Here is a 23,652-nt window from a genome sequence, read left to right as displayed (position 1 = left end):
GGAATGGGCTCGGTTTGGAGCCTGAATACATCCAGTAAAACTTCAATAACCTGTCATCTGCCTATTCAGAAATCCTGATGCTTCAAGATCTGCTTTACCAGGTGATGGTTGCCGTATTCCCCATCTGCTCACCGGATCCCCAATTCCTGTGATCCCCATCTACCTGCCAGGCCCCAGGTTCCTGTACTACTTTTAAACTCACCTGGTTCCATTGGCCGTATTCCCTTGAAAGTTACCTGATCCATTGCAATGTTACTGTGTAACATCTTGAAGAAAAAGTGAACTAAATGTGTATTAAAACATAGAACATTACAGCACAGTACAGGCCCTTCGGTCCACAATGTTGTGCTGACATTTTATCCTGCCCTAAGATCTATCTAACCCTTCCCTCCCACATAGCCCTCCATTTCTCTATCATTGTATTACCAGTGTATTATATTACTAAAAACAAATGTTATATTCTAGAAAATCCACCAGTCCAGCACCACTGTAGCAGTTAGCGTAACACTATTACAGCGCCAGTGACCTGGGTTCAAATCCGGCCACTGTCTGTAAGGAGTTTGTATGTTCTCCCCGTGTCTGTGTGGGTTTCCTCCAGGTGCTCCAGTTTCCTCCCATGTACGGGTTAGGAAGTTGTAGGCGTGCTATGTTGGCGCCGGAAGCGTGGCGACACTTGCGGGCTGCCCCCAGAACACTCTACGCAAAAAGATGTATTTCACTGTGTGTTTCGATGTACATGTGACTAATAAAGATACCTTATCTTATCTTAATGGAGTATTACCATTGATCATTGGAACTCTTGGTTTGCTCCTCTGCTTTTTGTACTCTAGTAGTTTTCCTTTTACCTGCAATATATAATTTCTGTCTATTGCTCCATTTATCTTCATTTACTTTAAAATTACTCTCTTCCAGCTGATCATTCTTCAGTTTTACTTGTGTATTTAAAGAGACTGAATCAATGAAAAATATCTTAAGGAGCCACAGATCAGTATTATTATAAATGCATCATAATGCATGTTGCAACGTGAAACCTATCCATTTGTAAAGGTGGGAAAGATATAAAATGAGCTCTTCTGATAACCAATCTCTAAAAGATTCTACTCGCTGCGACACTCTCAATAAAGCTAATTAATTATTAGAAAACAACTTAATTCCTGTAGATTTTTAGTTGAATAAAGATTTCACAATTTTTTTCTGGATAATTGATGTGTTCACATTTGGAAAACTGTGAGCATACATAGAATCTGCAGATTTCCTCTGGGCCTAGATCCACATCACATATATATATATGATAAACAGAAGTGGCACCATTATAAATAGAACATCACATGAAGTTATATCATCCAGAATTATGTAATTCATGGACGCAACAACCTTACCCTTGTCACCCATATATCATGAAGCTGGGTTGACAAGTTGTATTAGGATAATGTGGAAGGAAAATACACATTTTCATTTATATTTCTTCTGGTGATTACACTCAGAAACATCCCAAGGCATTTTGTTGTTAATTAATTCATGAAGCAGTTATGTTGCACATGCTGATGGCCTACAACCAGGATAAGATTCATGGACAGTTAATTGATATTGGTGCATTTGTTGAGAGAGCCAGCTAGGGCACCTAGATAGCTCCCTGCTGTTTATGAAATAATGATATTGGATCTTTAACATTCACAGGATGAGTGAAACAGAAAAAAGAACATGATGTCAGTTTGATTTTTCTGGCCATGAATAATAATCCTTCAGTACTGCAATGATGTGTCATTATAGATCATATACTTAAATCCAAATTGAAGCATAAACTTATAACCTTCTGTTTCAGATATATGTTCTAACACCATTTGCCTTTAAGTAATGTATAGCTGCAGATTGTTCTGGATAACCGCTGCTGCATTAACAAGTCAATTTGTAGGACAGGCTGACTTCTTGGAATTATTCCAAAAACTTAATTTCAGAAATGCTGCTTCAAGAGACAGCATTGTTTCATATCTGCTGTACTGTGAATCACTAAAACGCATTTACAGAATGAGTTCATTAAAATATATACTTGAAAAACAATGTAATTATTTTACATGTATATATTTTAATGCATCTCTTCTAATAAAGTTTTTAAAGCAAAACACAATTCATTTTATAATATTCATTATTATTAACAATGTAAATTATTCGAGTGTAAAAATAAAATCTTTGAAACACTCGGGCATTAAAATTTCTCTATGCTGATTAATGTGCTTGTGACAAATAATCAAATGTTAAATTACTACATAACGAATAAGCTTATTAAATAAATAAGTTAACTAGTTTTAAATAAACAAGTTAATAATGAAGTGAAAGTAGCACATACACAGACAGACAGACAGACAGATACACACATACACCGCCCACACACAGACACACACACTCACACACCTGATACATACACCCCACACACACACACAGACACAAACACATACACTCACACATACATACCCACACACAGACACATACATACCCCCACAGTCACATACAGAAACACATATACTTGCACATACACACACACATACACACATGCATACCTACACACACACACACATACCCACCCACACATATATCATTTTCAAACTGAAGTGTAAATATTACATACAAAGGAATTTCCACCCTGAGGTCTCCCAGGTGCCAAGGTAACCAAGTGTTATGAGATATGTTAAATATATCACAAATCCTTCTTGGCTGTAAGGTCCATGGTCCATTTTTAACCTGAGCTGAATTAGTTGATGAAAGCTGAGCTAGCAGGTGAAGCATCACAATGAGATTCAACCCACCATTGCTTAGGGAGGGAAAATCATTCAAACTTATGTATAACGTTGAAGCCATTCAGTAATGAGCATTGGCCAACTCAGTAAAATCCAGGTGATAGTGGAACAGTGTTTTATTCCCTGAAACCTTGAATTTACTATTTGATTTGCCAGAAAATATTATTCTGTTCAACCCGAGAAAACTTGCTTCGATGGATGCAAAGCTTGTTATTCTATGTTGTATAAATTATCTATGGCATTAATTTGAAGACAGAAGACTGTAATTTATCCTCATGCATATCTGATTATCAATAATTATCACTGACTACTGATAATCCTTTGCAATAGAAATACTGATGAGGCACCATCTGCATTGTATAAACATTTTAAGCATACTTACTCTTATTGCTATTTGTGATAAGATATATTCTTTGGAAATTTTGATGGTCACTCCAGGAAAAACTTCTGGTCCTCCACGGATGCTGCCTGACCTGCTGAGTTCCTCCAGCATCACAGCGTTTTTCATCTAGATTCCAACATCTGCAGTCCTTTGTTTCACTTGTTTAGTGAGATGGTTTTTTAAGTGTTCCCTTTCAGCAACATATTCAGGGTATTACTGGATACGTAGTGTAGTGGTAGTGTACGGTAGGCACGGTAGTGTAGCGAATAACGTAACGCTATTACAGCGCCAGCGACCCGGGTTCAATTCCGGCCGCTGTCCATAAGGAGTTTGTACGTTCTCCCAGTGTCTGTGTGGGTTTCTTCCAGGTGCTCCGGTTTCCTCCCACATTCCAAAGACGTACGGGTTAGGAAGTTGTGGGCCTGCTATCTTGGCGCCGGAAGCGTGGTGACACTTGTGGGCTATCCCCAGAACAGTCTACGCAAAAGATGCATTTCACTGTATGATTCAATGTACATGTGACTAATAAAGATATCTTATCTTATATGTTTAACAAGTATTAACTTTTAAAAATTGATCAGAAGGAAAAGTTAATATCTGTTTGCTTGTTCTTTCTCACTTTGGTTTTAAAAGTAAACATTTCTTAAATACAAACGCCATTGAACAATTCCCAATAACAATGAGTATAATGCACCCAGTGGCATAGCAATTTTTGTGTGGAAAAGGGGTTTGAGAATGTGCTGATTACAACCAAATGATGGATATTTTGTGGAATTATTTCAACATTGTAGCAGAGCTTTCACAGTGAAACAATTTGACAATGACACTTCATAAAATGTCGTCAGAAAATAGTAAGGGGTGGAGAATGGTTTTAACTTGGAAGTTCCTGCCTTGCCTCCAGAATAAAAGGTATTACTACGAAGGCACTGAAAGCTGAATGGTAATCTCCTGAACCTGCTCAGCATGCAGAATTTGCCTGTCACCACTTTGAATTGGAGATTGCTTGTGTTGTGCAGCATTGCCCAATTAAAAATGGCAGACACTTATCAAAGCAGGCTGAACGGTGTTCTGCATTTCTTTCATGACACACATGGCCTTTTCAATAGCTGTGGCTTCCTACTCACCCATTCTGTGTCAATCACAAAGATCATGGGCGTGACGAGCTTGAAGGAACCATTAACTGCTGTCAGGCAAATCATTGGTTGCTTTATTTGGACTGTCAGTCCGCTGCTTTTGAGGGTTTTTTTGGTGTTTTGATTGTAAGAACTGACAGTAATTGCTTCCAATGTTAATTTGCCAAGTTAGCTAGTGGCTTTGATCCACGGACGAGTGGCAAACTTCGGACTTATTTTCGTGGGCTTGGTGCTTGCATCACAGTAGTTGGCTGGGAAGTGGGGCAGGCTGGACCACAGTGAGCAGTGTCCGCAGTCAGGAGGAGGATGGTCACAGGAGTCCACGCCTGCAGGAATGTACGGGGCCAGACCATCATCCCTCTGGTTCACGTGGGAATAACCCACAGTAATACGCATCTTATCACAAAGGCTATCACAGAGCTCTGCCGCTGAATCCAACATCGACAGCTGCCACAGAAAAATATATTCTTGCCGTCAATGTCCGTGATCTACAACCTATTTCACGGGATCAGTTACCCAAAAACCTGTAAAGACCTGTATTTACCAGGTGATTGACATATTCTTTGCCAAAGCCATGACTTCATATCTTTCCTCATGGACAACATCACACACAAGAATAGGGCTCTGGACTTCCCACAAATCCGGCAATCTCTGATTCAGGGCTTCGTATGTGCTCCAGTGGGAGAGGCTAAGAGAGGAGGAAGACATTTCAATCACTGTCCATCTAGCTTGTAGATAATGGCAGGCAGGTCTGAGCTAGTCTTGCTGGAAGTTGTCAGGATGCCATAATCTCCATTCTCTTTCACCTCAAGTTAGTTCAGAGGCTGTCTGTCAGGGAACAAAGATCACCTTTTCAATACTTGCCTATGGAGAATGGAATACAATCAATTCCTTCTGCCAGTCTGAGCCCAGAAACCAAAGCCTTAAGGCCTCCTTTCGAGATTATTCCAGGGTCTGGAGATGAGTTCCGTACAAGCTCGTTGTGGCCCATTGCAATAGGTATTCCTACTCTCTGCAGAGCCAAAGCCATTGGTCTAGCTGCAGTGGAAGGAAAGCTGAAAAAATTGTGTTTTCCCTTCACCAGCAGTTCCACAATTTACCTCATCTCTTGGCAGTAAGTCAACTTGAAGATAAGGAAGTAGCTTGCAGTAAAAAGTCATGACATAGACAACTGTTATTCACCAAACCAATTCAGGACAGCAAATATTTCAAAAGGGAAATTCAGTCATTTATGCTAGTGCAACTTCCTGGCACTTGTCTTACACGTTCTTAATGACTCCAGTGCTCTAGGATTTGCTCTTTAGCACCTTGTGGACATGGTATGCAGAAAGCTGCTGGGACCCTCCAACGAAATAGGAATTAAGACCTAATGAGGCAGACCTGCTGACTGTGGCCACAAGACCCATTCAGGATGAGGGTGTAGAGCCAGATTTGACGTCACCCTCCCCTATGGTGCCAATGTCACTGACTTCCCCAACAGCCAGGGGGCCGTACAATGATATACCACTAAGTCCTCCATAGCAGCCTGGTCTACTGACTGCACAGAAGTTACCATGTACTACATGTTAAGTGCATTATCTCAATACCATGTGTAAATACCACACACAAGTTGCTCACAGATTCTCTATCATTTGCATGGCTTATGATTAGCACACTTACTAATTCCCAGTATTCAACTCAGACTTGACTTTTGAACGCTCGATTCTTGAAGTCTCCATCTATGTTCTCTACAGCAGAGCCAAGACACAAGCTTTACCCTACCATTAAGGAGAATCCTGGAATGAGCTCCCTTTTGCCCTTGTTCCTACATACCTGTTCTCACTGCATCAAGCGGTACAAAGGGTTGCCAATTTCTGAACTGCCCTTGCAAGGTTAAGAGTGAGTAATAGCATGTCTTCTGCTGCAGATTTTTCTTTCTTCCTTCCTACCGGACTTCATTAGATCCTAGTAAAACAGAATATAAAAAAATAAATAGTAGGAAAAGGCATCATCGCAAAACTCTGATTGCTCAATGTCGGATTAGGTTAAACAAAGGCTGACTAAGGGAGAAAGTTGAGCAATAAGGAAATGAATGTTTATTCAGGCACCGTATTCCTACAGCCTCATCTTCTACAACAGCGTTAACTTTCCCTCTGCCCAAGATATCGATAACAGCAAACTGAAGAGGGATGTGAAGTGGTGAGATAAGTATTTTCAATGATGCTGGTATTGCAGAATGGCTATGTTAAAACTGACATTCTGAGAAAAGGATTCTTACCTTTTTCTCTTGGGTCAGGTTGTTGAACTTTATTCTCTGTTGAAGTCAGAGTTACTCTACATCTGTCTTTTGACATGCACAGCCATTGCGGAGTATTTATTCATTGCTGGCATCTTGATGGAAACAGGATGTTCTTCCTTTGCCTATACTCAGAGACTCTGGGCACCCTCCCAATCAACAAGTGTTGGCTTCCAGTGCCCTTGAAAAAAAAGGGCAGGCACGGTAGTGTAGCGGCTAGCATAACACTATTACAGCGCCAGTGACCTGGGTTCAATTCCGGCCACTGTCTGTAAGGAGTTTGTACGTTCTCCCCACCTCTATGTGGGTTTCCTCCGGGTGCTCCGGTTTCCTCCCACATTCCAAAGACATACAATTTAGGAAGTTGTGGGCGTGCTATGTTGGCACCGGAAGCACGGCGACACTTGCGGGCTGCCCCCAGAACACTCTACACAAAAAAAGATTCATTTCACTGTGTTTCGATGTACATGTGACTAATAAAGATATCTTTAAAAAAAATGACAACCAAGTTGTGTTAAACTAAATCATATTTGACAAAGGATATTCAATTCTTTGATTACACAACAGGCAGAATTGATGAAGGCAGTGTTATTGATCTTATGTACATGGATTTCCAAAAGGCATTTGTTAAAAAAGCATGTTCCAAGAAGATTTTCAATTGTGAAGCTGATAGAATTAAACAGGGCAGTGACAACATTGATGTGACATCAGCTGAGAAGCAGAAAGCAGAGATCAGTGATGAACAATATATTTTTCAACACATGAAGGATTTCTAGCCCCATGATCCTCAGCCAGTCCTAAGCTTTACATACACATTCACCACCAACCATGTGGTAAGCCTGCTTCTGATATCTCACTTTGGACAAGGTCTGGGTTCGGGAATCTGGGAAAAATTGGGAGGTGAGGTAAAAAAAACAGTGGAGGTCAGGACTAAATTTAGGTATGGGGATAGAAAATCATGGGAGGAGGGGGAAAGGATTGGTGGGGGAAAGTTTTGGGTGGGACCAGGGAGAGAATGATCAGGTGACTGACAAATTGAATGATAGGTAATGATAAATGTAGGGCTGGAACAAATTGAGGAGCCATGCAAGACACTGAAAGGGCAATGGAAGGGATTGGTGGTGCAGGTTAAGTGAAAGTGTGGGGAAGCATTGGATAGGAGAAATCCTGGAGGATTTTTAATAGAAAATAGAAACTTATCTTAAGGAAGAATCTATTTTGGAAGAATCTTCACTGCTGGATTCTGTGGCTGCCACCCCACTAAGGAGTGGCCTTTAAAGTAACGCAGAAGCTTCAACCTTCAATGTAGGCCTGCTTCAATATTCCAACGTTTGCTACATTCAAAGACCATGTACACATGAGAAGGAAAATAGCACGGATGATGCCAGTTACACTCACCCAGCATGATGCACATACACATGAGTCTATCCTGTCTTCACTTCTCACTGCCTCGGTAAAGCAGCTAACATAATCAAAGACCCCACCCACACTCGACATTCTCTCTTCTCCCTGCAGGCAGAAGATACAAAAGCCTGAAAGCACCTACCACCAGGCTCAAGGACAGCTTCTATCCCACTGTTATAAGTCTATTGAACAGTTCCCTAGTACAATAAGATGGACTCTTGACCTCACAATCTACCGTTATGACCTTGCACCTTATTGTCTACCTGCACTGCACTTTCTCTGTAGCCGTAACACTTTATTCTGCATTCTGTTATTGTTTTATCTTGTACTACCTCAATGAATTGATCTGTACAAATGGTATGCAAGACAAGTTTTTCACTCTACCTCGGTACATGTGACAATAATAAACCAATTTACCACACGGAAGACTGAGTTAGAATCTTTCAAGTTATCAGGTTTTTGATAGAAAGCTGTTTAATTAAGTGAATTTTTGAATGCCACAATGTTATGTTAAACATTTATAGGTTACAGGTTTGACAACATCAGAATATGTATCAAATTTTGGGCATAGCACTTTAGCATATTAAGACTTGGAAAGGATGCGGAAGAGACTGATCAGAATGATACACGGGATGGGGGCCTCATTTGCTTGAGGAAACAAGAGAACCTAAATTTTCCTTTGAGCAGAGAAAGTTTATGTAAAGATTAAAAAGAGGTTTTCAGAAGTACAATGAGTTTCAATGGAGTAAATTTGATGAACTACTTCCATTGGCAGTTGCTTCAGTAAAAAGGTTATATAGATTTAAGAATGCATTGGTGGAAACAAATGCAATGGTAATTCTCAGAAGGGAATTGAATGGATACTTAAGAGAAAAGATTTGCAGCTCTGTGAGGAAAGAGTGCGGGAGCAAGAATAATACGAACATCTCCTTCAAAGAGGCACGTTGAGCCACTTTCCATGTGTAAAGATAATCTAAACAGCTGCATTATTATGTGTTATTTATGGGTGTTTCCAAATGTCAAAAATTGTACATACATTTGGACAATAGGAAATAGGGGTGGCAAACAGAAAACATCAAGGATATTCATATATTGAATATGAATGTTCAATACATGCACAGTAGTGTAGAGGTTAGCGTAATGCTGTACAATGCCAGCGACCCGGGTTCAATTCCGGCCGCTGTCTGTAAGGGTTTTGTACGTTCTCCCCGTTTCTGCATGGGTTTCCTCCGGGTGCTCCGGCTTCCTCCCACATTCCAAAAGACGTACGGGTTAGGAAGTTGTGGGCATGCTGTGTTGGTGCCGGAAGCATGACGACACTTGTGGGCTGCCGCCAGAACACTATGCAAAAAGATGCATTTCACCGTGTTTCAATGTACATGTGACTAATAAAGATATCTACATGCTTCAAAATACCAGAGCTCCATCTGGTGGGATTGTGTGGAATGCATACACTTTTTGACATCTCAGTTGGATGGCTATTGTTGATACCATTAGGAAAGTTTTATTACATCACTGATAAATGTCAAGGAATTAAAAGGAGGAAAATAATATCACATCTTTACACGTTCATTATCATCCATTTAGAATCAGAGATTCACAGAATCATACACACTGCCGAAAGCCATTCAGTCCGTTGTTCCTCTGTGAAAGGTCCATCCTGTTTAATCCCATATCCCAGCTTTTTCTCCATAATCCTGCAAACGAATCATCTTCAAGAGCAAGCCGAACCGCTTTGTAAAATTCCTATGGAATCTGTTTGCAGGTAGTAAATTCCCAAGCTTATCAAACATTCATGTGAGAAAAATCAAAGTTCCCCTCTAGTTCTTCTGATCTCTGCTGACTAAATAAAAGAGTTCCTCTCTGTTTGGGTCTGGCTTTCATCTTTATTAATGCAAGGAGGACAATCCTAGCTTCTATAATCTTTCCACATTAATTAAATTTTCTTTTTCCTGATATCATCCTTGTAAACTTCCTCTGTATCCTCTCCAAGTATGAACAACCATCTGAATGTGCATTGCGCAGTATTTTACACAACACTCCAGCTGAAGCCCAACAGTGAGTTGTGAAGATTTATTGGAATTGGTTTATTATTGTCACTTGTACCGAGGTACAGTGAAAAACTTGTCCTGCATACCGATCGTACAGGTCAATTCATTACACAGTGCAGTTACGTTGAGTTAGTACAGAGTGCCTTGAGATAGTACAGGTAAAAACAATAACAGTACAGAGTAAAGTGTCACAGCTACAGAGAAAGTGCAGTGCAATAAGGTGCAAGGTCACAACAAGATAGATCCTGAGGTCAGAGTCCATCTCATTGTATAAGGGAACTGTTCAATAATCTTATCACAGTGGGGTAGAAGCTGTCCTTAAGCCTGTTGGTACGTGCCCTCAGGCTCCTGTATCTTCTACCTGATGGAAGAGGAGCGAAGAGGGAATGTCCCGGGTGGGTTGGGTCTTTGATTATGTACAACTTTCCTATTTTTGTACTCAATGCCCTGTTTTCAAAACCAAATCAAATACACTTTCTTAACTCTTCATCAATTTGTTCTGTCATTTTCAATTTTTTTGTTAACTTATGGGACGTGGGCTTTGCCAGCAATACCGGCATTTATTGCCCATCCCTAATTGTCTGTGAGAAGGTGGTAAACCACTTCCTTGAACAGCTGCTGCCATTCTGGTGCAGATACTCCCACTATGCTGTTTGACAGGGAGTTCCTCAGGTGTCTGCTACCTTTGTCCTCCTTGGAGACAGCTGTTTTGAATACAAGAGGTGCTGCTGGAACACCCCAAGTAGGTAACAGTTGTGTTTTCATGCATGGTTTGTATTGAAGCCATCGTATCCTGATGTTGCAGGAAATTAATGTGTAGGGTGGTGAATGGGGTGTCAATCAAGCATACCGTACTATCCTGGCTGGTATTGAGCTTCTTGAAAGTTGTTAGAACTGGAATTCCTGGACTCAATGGCGATGAGGATTCAGGACATAAATCCACATGGGATTGATGTGTTGTGAAAACAGAAAATGTTGGAGATAACGATCAGGTCAAGCTGTATCTGTGAAGTGAGAAAAATAGATTTAACATTTCAGGACAATGACCTTTCATTAGAACTGGAAAAGTGAAAAACAAGGGCATTTTAAACTGCAGACAGGGAGAGACAGAGACAATAAAGGGAATGTGCAGGACAGGATGGAGACGAAGGTTGTCTAGTTGACCCAGTGCTGACAATGCCACCTAAGAGAGAGGTGAGGTCTGTTAATCATTGTTGGTTGGTCCTCAGGAGGGAGCTGAATGAGGGCAGTAGAGAGAGAAAAATGTGGGGAGTGTGGGACGCAGAACACGGCAGTTGCTGGAAATCTAATACACAGGAATTGCTGGAAATACTCAGCAGATCTGGTGGCATCTGCACCCATTGAACTTTTACCACTCTCCCTTTGTCCTTCTTGAAGCCCTTTTACAATTCTCCCTGCACAATCTCTATTCTGTCGTTAGAGAAACAAAGGACTGCAGATGCTGGAATCGAGATGAACAACACAATGATGCTGGAGGAACTCAGTAGGCCAGGCAGCATCTTCGACCGCCTGTTTTTCTCCACAGTTGCTGCCTGGCCTGCTGAGTTCCTCCATTCCATTGTTTTTCTCCTAAATTTTGTACCTGACATTTGATATAAATGCCCATTTCCTTCTTTTATAAAATCTCCACATCCTTCGTTATTCAGGGAGTTTTAGCTTTGGATGTCCTATTGTGGGAATGTGTTTGAACTATTCCCCAACTATTCCTGCCCAAAAAGCTCCAATTGCTCATTTACTGTTTTCCAGACCAGACTTTGCTTCCTCTGGACACAAACAGTGGCAAGAGTGTGGAGCTCACTACCACTGGATATGGTTAAGCTAATTTGCTTGGATGTTTTCAAAAAGACAATTGGTAAGTACATACAAGACAAGGGAATAAACAACTCTTCTGATAGGGTGGGATGAAGCATTGGAATGGGAGTGTATCTGGTGGGTGGCCCCCAGAACACTCTACGCAAAAGATGCATTTCACTGTGTGTTTCGATATACGGTACATGTGACGAATAAAGATATCTTATAAACATCAGCAAAGAAAGTGGCTTGGAACACTTTGCACTTTCTGATTCTAGGTAATTATACACATCACACAAATTGAACAGTTTTGGCCAATTCTCTCAGTTTTACTCCCTTAATTTCCCTTCCTCTGCTGAAATTGAGAAACAGTGTTCACTGAGCACAGTGTCATCACCCAGCTGCTTCTTCCTTTTCATGTATGAACTTATATTCCCCTTCAATCACCATTCATTCTAACACGAGGGGGCATAATTTTAAGGTGATTGGAGGAAGGTATAAGGGGGATGTCAGGGGTAAGTTTTTTTACACAGAGAGTGGTGGGTACGTGGAACGCACTGCCTGCAGAGGTTGTGGGGGCAGATACATTAGGGACACTTGAGACTCTTGGGTAGCCACATGAATGATAGAGAAATGGAGGGCTGTGTGGGAGGGAAGGGTTAGATAGATCTTAGAGCAGGATAAAATGTCGGCACAATATCGTGGGCCGAAGGGCCTGTACTGTGCTGTAATGTTCTATGTTCTATGTTCATACCTAGTCATGGTTTTTGAAAGCAGATTGGCTGAATTACTACTTCCCAAAATTTGATTTGTTTCCCCCTTGATATTGGGTTGGACTTTGTTTTAGCAAGACATCAAGCAGAATGTGCCCTGTACCCTTCTGATCAAATCAGTGTTGCTGAAAGATGTTGTTGCACAGCAAGGGCTGCTGAGACCCGAACAAACAGGGTAATCCTTTGGGATTATTTGGGATTAAGTCCTTGACCAAGGATTTAAAGACTGGGAAGTAAACACAGGAAGAACTGAATTGCAAAGTAAATGAATTCAATGTCAAATCAAGTGAAGAAAGTGAAATAAAGAGTAGGAAAGATAATTGGATCAAGGAACAGAAAAGAAAGAGACAAAGGAAATTAAGAAAAATCATTAAACTAGATTTTTTAAAATCTAGCTGAAAAATTCAAAAGCTAAAGGAATGTCTTCTAGTCAATGTTACATTTCAGTAACAAAGACATTGACCGGAAGACATTGACATTTTCTCCATCCTTAAAATGATAATTACATTTTTTTAGCTTAATTATGTGTCAGGTTTTGATTTTACTTATTGCCCACATACAGCAACTTCACAATATTCAATACCTGTCAATTGTGAGACAGTCTGCAAAATATTGTTTCTGTGAAGCAGCACTTACTCAAATTTAACCACAGTATCTGTTCTTCATCTGAAATATGTGTAAAATTTAAGGCAAAATAATGCCAAAACAGAACCATTATTTGATTGCAAAATCCTGCAACATCACTTAAAAAATGTAAGGCTGCAGAATCTGAGTTAGCATTTTCAACGACATTAGTTTGAACCAAAGGCTATCATATTTGATTTAAAGCAGATAAAAACCTCCCCTGCAGCTTATAAAAGGATTTAGCTTACTATTTTTTGGGAAATCCCAAATAAACAACTGATGAGATAAGATCCTGTTTGTGGTCCCAGTGACCTTACTTTCCTTTAATGTAAATGATTTTACTTCAGAGTATCTTTATTGAGAAATCTATTGCAAAGATAATTGGTCAGAATTCACTGAACCCATTGAATGAATGGCCTGTGCAAATTAATTTCCACGAGCATTTGCACAGCAAATTGCTGTGCGTGAGTAATCAGGTGATCTCTGCATGATAGTTAGGGAATATCTGAAGAGGCAGGCAGCTGTGTGTGCCTTGAATCATTAAAATATTGTGAAATAAAAGAGCAGAGTTCAGTTGCAAGCAGCGAATATAATTTTGGATTTTGCGCTTAATGTCAAATGAGATGAAAAAGAACAAAGAATAGATGTGGGATTATGAGAGAAATAAAGACACTTAAATAATTCTCCAGCAAGTAAAAACTGAGGATATGAGACTCCACTTCAATTGTTAATTGTCTGTGCCAAGATGGTTAGTCATTAATTAAGACTTAGGCTGCAGAATGAGATCAATCAACTGGTAAGTTTGGCATGGCAATGGCAAGTGAAATTTAATCCTAATAAGTGTGAAGTGATGCATTTTGGAGGCTCAAATAAAGATATGACATATGCCATGAATAGTAGGACTCAAAGGAGCATTGAGGAACAGAGAGACCTTGGAGTACATGTCCGAAGATCCCTGAAGGTGGCTGAGACTGCATTTGCTTTCCTAGGAAGAGGAGGTTGAGGGGGATCTGACAGAGGTATACAGAATTGTGGGGAGACATCAATAGGATAGGTAGTAAGAAACTTCCTGCATGGCAAGATTACCTAAGAACAGAGGGCATAGGTATAAGGTCAGGAGATTTTTTTTTTAACCCGGAGGATGGTTGCAATCTGGAACTCAGTGTGAAGGTGGTGTAGGCAGGTACTCTTTCAACAGTTAAGGAGCATCTGGACAAGCACTTGAATCACCAAGGCTTAGCAGGTACGGACCAGTGCTGGTAAATGGAATTAATGTAGATGAGTACCTGATGGTTGGCATAGACATGATGGGTTGAAGGGCCTGTTTCTGTGCTGTATGATTCAATGACCCTCAGATATCATGCCATTAAAGGGAATACTTACACAGAAATGGACAAATTGTAACTTTTTGGGCAAGTTAATTCCTACTTGCCATGGGAGTACAGAAATGTCCCCCCATGCTATTCATTTAAACAAATCAGACTGAGAAGCCATTTCTGCAAACCTGCATCTGCGGCAGCTACTTCTGGCTTTGCGGGTTTGACTGGGTTGCAGCCCTTTTGGCTCTGTAAGTTGTTATTACAGTGCAAATTCTGGGCGAGTTATGGTGAACCTGATATCCTCAGCATAATTTTGACTGTAACTTCTCATCCATTAAAATAAACATGATCAGTGAAAGAATCGCAATTCACATTTTATTCCTTCAAACAAATTAGTCTGTGAAGAGTTTAGTACCAATATCAATAACCTTTCATTGCATGTTTTTACAATTGTGGAAAGCGTTGTAGAAACCTTTCACTACATGTTGTTACGATTGTAGATTGTTCAAAGGAGTATTGAGGAACAGAGAGACCTTGGAGTACAAGTCCGAAGATCACTGAAGGTGGCTGAGACTGCATTTGTTTTCCTAGGAACAGAGGAGATTGAGGGGGATCTGACAGAGGTATACAAAATTGTGGGGAGACATCAATAGGATAGATCGTGCCTGACACTAGTTTCCTTTCAACACTTTACTTCCATCAAAGAGTAACATCAAGGAACCTGGGGAATGTGGTGAAAGCAGAATGGACTAGTGTAAAAATGGGTGTCCAATGGCTGGTACAGACTCTGTGGACTGAAGGGTCTGTTTCCATGTTGTATCCCTCTATGACTCTATCACATCAAAATAAACGATGGACTGGATCATGCTTGCTCCAGCCCAGCACCTGGTTCTTATCCCCATGGAATTCCTGCAGCCCCATAGGTTTGTTCTTCTGAGGTAAGCAGTCAGCAAATGTTAACTAGACCTCAAGAACTGGATCTTGAGGGCCTACCCCAGCTCATCCTGATGGACTTTTGACAACTTACTGTTGTTAAAAATACTTTTAAATATCATAGAGAAATTAAGACAAAATTTTATATTAAATTAAAATGGACTTAATTTTGTTATTATTGTGTTCTTGTAAAAATTGTGTAAATTTATGTTTTTCTTGTGAATGCTGCTTATATGATGCTCTGTGCCTGTGATGCTGCTGCAAGTAAGTTTTTCACTGCACCTGTGCACACATGTACTTGTGCATGTAACAATAAACACGACTTTGACAAAGAATTAAAAGGTATTTAAATTGTGAAAAATTAAAAATAATTTGAACTGATTAAAAATAATAAATTTACTTAAACACATTTGTAATATAAATTAATTAAAACATTAAAGTTATGTAAAATAAAAACTGCAAAACTTTTACCTGCACTAACCTTTTTATAAGACAAGATATCTTTATTAGTCACATGTACATTGAAACACACAGTGAAATGCATCTTTTGTGTTGAGTGTTCTGGGGGCAGCCTGCAAGTGTCGCCACACTTCTGGCGCCAACATAGCATGCCCACAACTTCCTAACCTGTACATCTTTGGAATGTGGGAGGAAACCGGAGCACCTGGAGGAAACCCACACAGACACGGGAAGAACGTACAAACTCCTTACAGGCAGCAGCCAGAATTGAACCCAGGTTACCGGCGCTGTAATAGCGTTACACAAACTGCTACACTACCGTGCCTTAAGACTGGTGACTGCATTCAAATGAATGCAGTCACACTACCATAGCAGCCATGACCGTCATGTTGCTTCAGGATTGCATATAAAGTGCATCCAGCCCCTCAGCTCAGTGTGTCTGTGCTCTGGTCCAAGATTCACACTTGTCAGACTGGGCCAACACTTTACAAATGAAGCAAAACCAAAGGATGCTGAAAGTGCTCAGCTGGTCAAGCAGCCTCAGTAGAGAGAGAAACAGAAATGTTATTTCAGGTCAAGGATCCTTCATTAAAACATGTTTTTTGTTCCTTTACAAATGAATGTTGCCTGTCTTGGATCACCTGAACAATGTTAGCATTCAGTCAAATTTTTTTCTCAGTTATAGATTTTAGTAATTTTCCAACAATAGATCTTTTGCTATTTGGTCTGTCGTGCCTTTGGCCCTTCTCTCATTTTCGTAAAAAGTGTAGAGTCGTAGAGAAACGGGCTCTTTGGCCCAACATGTGTATACCGGACTTTTTGCCTTACTACACTTATCGCAGTTGCTCGCACTGTCTGTATCCTTCTGTGCCTCACCTAGTCGAGTGGTAAATTAAAATTGGTAAATTGGTGGCATGGTAGTGTTAATCAGGCATGGTAGAGTTCATCAGGCATGGTAGTGTAGCGGTTAGTGTAACGCTATTACAGCTCTAGCGACCCAGGTTCAGTTCCGGCCGCTGTCTATAAGGAGTTTGTACGTTCTCCCTCTGTCTGCGTGGGTTTCCTCCAGGAGCTTTGGTTTCCTCCCACATTCCAAAGATGTGCAGGTTAGGAAGTTGTGGGCATTGCTATGTTGGCGCCGGAAGCGTGGCGACACTTGCGGGCTGCCCCCAGAACACTCTACGCAAAAAGGTGCATTTCACTGTGTGTTTCAATGTACATGTGACTAATAAAGATATCTTGTCTTATATACCGAGCTACAGTGAAAAACTTGTCTTGCAGACCATTCATTCAGATCAATTCATTATATTGTGCATTGAGGTAGTACAAGGGAAAACAATACAGAATGCATGGTAAGGTGTTACAGTTACAAAGAAACCCAGGTCTCACTAACCGCTACACTAAATAATGAGGTAGTGTTCATGGACCTTTCAGAAATCTGATGGTGGAGGGGAAGAAGCTGTTCCTGAATCGTTGAGCGTGGGTCTTCAGACTCCCTTACCTCCTCCCCGATGGTAGGTAACGTGATGGAGCTGGCCGAGTCTACAACCCTCTGCAGCCTCTTGCAATCCGATCCCACGCATTTGGAGCCTCCATACCAGGCGGTGATACAACCAGTCAAAATGCTCTCCACCGTTCATCTGTAGAAATGCAGCGCAGATTGGCATTGCCACCTGGGTGTGTGGTGCATCGGGTACCCGGGTATCTGCCCAGTGTATCAGGTATCTGGGTTTAGGGCTGGGATGCAGTTGGCTTTCTATGGAAGTGAAAAAGGAGAGCTAAGTGACCCCTGTCGGTGGCAGCGGAGGAGCTGGAGAGGGAGTGGATTTCTCACACACACACACACACACACACACACTCTCTCCCAGGCCCGGAAACAAGCAGCTGGCTCAGGGGGAAGAGTCCCTCAGCCTTCTGGAAGCGGGTGAGTTCGGTGCCGAGAGCGTGGGAGGGTCCGGCCGGGCCGCTGTCGGCGGGGCTGAGTGGGGCAGGGAGCCGGAGTCCCGCACACCCAGGCTGGGGTCCTACGGGGGTCCCGCACGCTCACGCTGGGTCCCGTGGGGGGGGGGGGGGTCCCGGACGCCCACGCTGGGTCCCGTGGGGGGTCCCGGACGCCCACGCTGGGTCCCGTGGGGGGTCCCGGACGCCCACGCTGGGTCCCGTGGGGGGTCCCGCACGCCCACGCTGGGTCCCGTGGGGGGTCCCGCACGCCCACGCTGGGTCCCGTGGGGGGCGGGGGGGTCCCGCACGCCCACGCTGGGCTACTCGCTGTCGGATTGCCCGCTGCAGCCCAGAGAGTTCTACCCCTGTCTTCTGTGTCCCCTGAAGGTCAGCCCTCCCCGGGCAGGCTGAGTGCCGCTCACCGATGGGAATGTGTTCCTGCTTCCTTCTCCGACCGGGACACCTCCCTCACTGAGTGCTGGTCAGCCCCAGAGCGCTTCTGCCAGTGGGTTAACCCTTCCCATCTGAGGCAGGCGTCCTGGGGAATGGGGTGAGTGACCGAAATCCTCCACAAATACTTTCTGCAACTATCTGTTGCCAGTAACCAGCAGTCAGAAATTATCTGGAAATATAATCGATATTTTGCTCTGCATTTTATTATTTGTTTAAGGTATTTTCTTGTGAGTTTTATTTCAAAAATAAACTTATTCATAATTTTAAAATACACAAAGGGAGAAAACAGTACGAATTCCTACATATGTTCGTGACTTTGTCCTAGTCTCGATGATTCTATTTGGAGGTATTGAAAGCAGCTTCATCATGTGGTTGTTGCGTGTGATCAGGCACGTGGTCTGTGGTCGAGGAATGTTTTACTTCGCAGTTATTTCCCTGTTCTCTTTGCTTGGAATGTCTCAGTATCACCAAATGCCAGATAAAACCAATGTGTATTTAAAGATGTGTCAGTTGTCAGTCAGAGTCAGGATTCAAAAGAACAGAAAGACTTCAGCATGACCAATAAATATTATTCCTTAAGTTCTGTATTCTGCACTCTATTTTACCTTGTACAACTTTAATGCACTGTTGTAATGAATTGATCTGTGCAAACGTTTTTCACCGTAGATCAGTACAAGTGACAATAATAAACCAGCTCCAATTCTTACAGTATCAGTTGCAATGGAGACTGAAGACCCCCACTCAATGTTTCCAAAACAGCTTCTTCCCCTCTGCCATCAGATTTCTGAATGGTCCACAGTACAGGCCCTTCGGCCCATGATGTTGTGCCGACGTTTTACCCTGTTCTAAGATCTATTTAACCCTTCCCTCCCACATAGCCCTCCATTTTTCTATCATTCATGTGTCTATCTAAGAATCTCTTAAATGTCCCTAATGTATCTGCCCCCACAACCTCTGCCGGCAGTGCGTTCCATGTACCCACCACTCTCTGTGTAAAAAGACCTTACCTCTGACATCCCCCTTATACCTTCCTCCAATCACCTTAAAATTATGCCCCCTCATGTTACTCATTTTCGCCCTGGGAAAAAGTCTCTGTCCACTCGATCTATGCCTCTTATCATCTTGTACACCTCTATCAAGTCACCTCTCATCCTCCTTCTCTCCAAAGAGAAAAGCACCAGCTCACTCAGCCAATCCTCATAAGACATGCTCCCCAATCCAGACAGCACCCTGGTAAATCTCCTCTGCACCCTCTCTAAAGCTTCCACATCCTTCCTATAATGAGGCGACCAGAACTGAACACAATACTCCAAGTGTGGTCTAGCCTGAGTTCTGTAGAGCTACAATGTTACCTTGCGGCTCTTGAACTCAATACCCCAATTAATGAAGGCCAACACACCATATGCCTTCTTGACAACCCTATCAACCTGTGCGGCAACCTTGAGGGATCTATGGATGTGGACCTCAAGATCCCTCTGTTCCTCCAAAGAGTCCTACCATTAACCTTGCCTTCTGCCTTCATATTTGATCTTCCAAAGTGTATCGCTTCACACTTTTCTGGGTTGAACTCCATCTGCCACTTCTCAGCCCAGCTCTGTATCCTGTCAATGTCCTGTTGTAACCTACAGCAACCTTCTACACTATCCACAACACCACCAACCTTCGTGTCATCAGCAAACTTACTAACCCACCCTTCCACATCCTGATCCTTATTCCTCTTTTGCACTATTTATTTAATTTTGTAACTTATACTTAATTTGTTGTTTTGCTTTTGCAAAACAACAAATTTCATGACATATGTCAGTGATAATAAACCTGATTCTGATATTCCAAGAAACCTAATTGATCACAGTTCTGATGAAAGACCTCAGACCTGAAATGATACTCATTTCTCTATCCACAAGTGTTACCTGGCCTGCTAAGTTTTGCCAGCATTTTCTGTTCCTCTGCTTTCTCCATGGCTGAGCCTATGTTATTGGCAGCTTGTGGAGGATGGAACAAGCTTCCAGGGATCTGGAGACCAGCTTAACAGTGCAATGCAAGGGGCATCATGAGCAGTCCATGCAGCAGAAGCATTGCTGTAGGAAATTGGTACGTGGGTTGAGTGTGTTGATTCTGGTGTAGCTACAGTGACTCCTGGGATTTAGGAGCTAGGTTGTCCGAGAGTAGCCATTTATTAGTCTGCCATGATGGCTCACTGACAGAGGGACGAGTGGAGTGGGGCAGGTTGGAAGCACTGTGATGGTTTCCCAGACATCATGATCTGCTGGGTCCCCATCAAACTGGCAGCTCAGGGAGTGAAGTCCCTTGCAATTGCAAATATCTCAGGATATTGGTTTTCAACAACCAGGAAGCCCTTTGTCAATATGTCGGTTGCTACTGATGTAGTATGCAGTGAAAAAAATGTGCACGTAAAATTCATGACCAATTGGTTCCCAAGATGCCTGAGCTGTGGGTGATACAGAACCCCAGTTTCAGGACTTCACATTTGGAACATTTAATCCCTGCTTATGTCAATAGGCCGAGTGAAAGTTCTGAATTTAAATTGTGTCCCACATGATCCAGGTTTCATTGAATATGAATTTTTATCTTTTCATGATGTTGTCAAGAATTTTTCCAGTCTGTTAAGCCTTGGTTTGCTTGTTAATAAGGGTCCCTTAATTAGACGATAGCTTTGCTGTTTTGTTTCTTATGGTTTATATCATTTAAGATAAGATAAGATATTTATTTATTAGTCACAAGTACATCGAAACACACAGTGAAATATGTCTTTTTGCGTTGCTAAGAATGTGCTGGGGACAGCCCGCAAGTGTCACCACGCTTCCGGCGCCAACATAGCAAGCCCACAGCTCCTAACCTGTACGTCTTTGGAATGTGGGAGGAAACCGGAGCACCCGGAGGAAACCCACACAGACACACGGGGAGAACGTACAAACTCCTTACAGGCAGCAGCAGGAATTGAACCCAGGTCACTGGCACTGTAATAGCATTACGCTAACTGCTATGCTACCATGCCACCAATGTTTATACCAATGTATAAACATTGAGTTTATACACAATGACCTTTCCATTGAACCCTGGGGTACTGTGGAAGTGTTCACCGTGTGCAAAAGGAGTGACTTGGTTGTCAACATTGTTGGATTCGACTGTTTTAAGTAGTTTTTTAAAACATGTATAGTAGTTAATACACCTCAAGTGGTTGCTCAAGGAATGGCCACTTCCTAGCTTATTGGTTCGTCCATCAGGTGAATACGTGTTTTGTCATTGGTTGGTTTTGCCACAGGTACCTAATAGGTTTTCTGATTGGACTATTGTTAGCTAAGGAGTACCTCTTAGGTATAAAAGGTGTGGTTTTTTTTGTTAATCTCTCTCTTGCCTCAATCTCTCTCTTGCCTCTTGCTTTATCTATCTCTCTCTCTCTCTCTCTCTTTTGCTTCTCTTGCTCTCTTTCTGCCTCCCCCCATCCCCACCCCCCACCCTCCACCTCCTTGGCCTTAGCTCATTTTAGTTCCTTTGTCTTGGCTCATCTTCCAGTAGTAAAGCTAGTGCCATGTGCTCTGTGACTGTTTCTTTGTTTTAAACTTTTCCAATAAAACTTTGTGAAGCACAAAGTTGTTTTCAGCTCATTCCTGGACTCCTGAAAGAACCTGCAGATTCGAAAATAACTGGATCCGACAGCATCTTTGCTCAGATGACCAGTCACCCATTCTGAGAGTCACCCCTGACTCTCATTCTGGGCCAAGCTGTTTCTGGCGTTGCTATTTGCTCTCACTTGAGTCTATATGTACACCCAGGACTGTACTTTTGGTGCAGTTTACTGCTCAGAGAATTTGTCTAATATCGAGATAACAATGGACGATGCTTTCTATTCAGCAGCTAATTTTATATCAATTCAGAAATATCTGAGTGTTAAACCCAGCATTTGGAATTATAGGCATTTTGTCAAACTGATTGTAAGTTAAAGATTTATAGGATCTGAGTAAGGTGCAGTAATGTTTAGGCATATTTGATGAGCTAGCCAGTTATTTTATCCAGTTGATGATTCCTCCAAAAATGGAACACTTAAGATATCTTTATTAGTCACAGGTACATCGAAGCACACAGTGAAATGCATCTTTTGCGTAGAGTGTGCTGGGGGCAGCCCGCAAGTGTCGCCATGCTTCTAGTGCCAACATTGCATGCCCACAACTTCCTAACCCTTTGGAATGTGGGAGGAAACTAGAGCACTTGGAGGAAACCCAGGCAGACACAGGGAGAACATACAAACTCCTTACAGATAGCGGCCGGAATTGAACCCAGGTCACTGGCGCTGTAATAGCGTTATGCTAACTGCTACACTACCAGATGTCAGCCGAAACTTCTGTGCCTGAAATGGGAATACGTTCAGAAGTGAGAGTGCTACTAATGGGCCTACCTCTAACATCTGAAATCCTTTGTTTGAGGGATGATAACTTAATTGCCATGAAATAATCTTGTGGCACTATTACAAGTGCATCAACTTACTCCTTTAGCTTTTAACTGTTTGTGGAGATTTAAAATTTCGATATAACTTTTCCTTCCACACTTTTAAGTTCAATCATTTCAGTTTTGTTTTGGTATCCAATTCACTTTGAAGTTATTGCTCTAGCTTGTATTTCCCCTGCAGCATACTCTCCATTGTCCTGGGCAGGGTATGTGAAGCTTGCCCTGTTCACACAGGTTTAAATGCCCTGCAGAGGGCAGCATGCCATTTCAATCTCCTATTGATAGGAATTTGTAGTGAAAAGCCTCTATGGAAATAAAACAGGTACAGACAAGGCAAGCAACAGTCAATTCAGGTATAATGATTTGCATTAAGACAAATAAATTGGAACATGGTCCCTGCAAAAGTAGAACTTTGGAAGCAGCTGCTACTACCCAGCTTGTCAGCAAACACTGAGTCAGAACTGTTGTGGTTTCTGGTAAAGAGAAGTTTTTTATTTTAATACAGAATCAGTCAAGTGACGTCTTGGTCTTTCCTGTGTTCTTACTTCCTCTGGCATTTCTTGCAAAGATACGTCTTTCTTTAACATAGTACTACTGGATGGCACAGTGACACCTCAGGTGCTATAACAGATCTCCGCTGCTGTCTGTAGGGAGCTTGCAAGTTCTCCTCCGAGTACTTTGATTTCCTCTCACGTACCAAAGATGTGTTGATTGTGAAGTTAATTGGCTACCGTAAATTGCCTCTGTGCAAGCGACCGTTGGGAGAATCAGGGGTGTTGGAGGGGGGAGAGGAAAAGCTGCAGTGGAGGAATAGGATTGATGGGATTCCTGACAGCA

General features: G+C 42.0%; 1 protein-coding gene and 1 long non-coding RNA gene across 3 annotated transcripts in view; one reads left to right on the top strand and one right to left on the bottom strand.

Moving 5' to 3' along the window:
- Positions 1-18,372, bottom strand: part of LOC127570942 (uncharacterized) — a 29,720-nt gene extending 11,348 nt beyond the window's left edge. The window contains exons 1-4 of the long non-coding RNA XR_007956428.1: positions 18,321-18,372; positions 17,459-17,713; positions 10,888-11,041; positions 6,120-6,251 (exon numbers count right to left, since the gene is read on the bottom strand). This is a non-coding gene — a long non-coding RNA (uncharacterized LOC127570942). The remainder of the gene's footprint in view (positions 1-6,119; positions 6,252-10,887; positions 11,042-17,458; positions 17,714-18,320) is intronic.
- cpvl (carboxypeptidase vitellogenic like) overlaps positions 17,685-23,652 on the top strand; it is an 82,637-nt gene continuing 76,669 nt past the window's right edge. For both annotated transcript variants that reach the window (XM_052016899.1, XM_052016897.1), the window contains exon 1: positions 17,685-17,881. In XM_052016899.1, coding sequence (XP_051872859.1) covers positions 17,700-17,881 — 182 coding nt within the window. In that variant the 5' untranslated portion in view covers positions 17,685-17,699. The remainder of the gene's footprint in view (positions 17,882-23,652) is intronic.

Source organism: Pristis pectinata, chromosome 5, assembly GCF_009764475.1.
Source record: "Pristis pectinata isolate sPriPec2 chromosome 5, sPriPec2.1.pri, whole genome shotgun sequence".
NCBI classification, from domain to species: Eukaryota; Metazoa; Chordata; class Chondrichthyes; order Rhinopristiformes; family Pristidae; genus Pristis; species Pristis pectinata.
The sequence above is the reverse complement of the archived record's forward strand: the minus strand, read 5'-3'. Positions and strand labels throughout refer to the sequence as shown.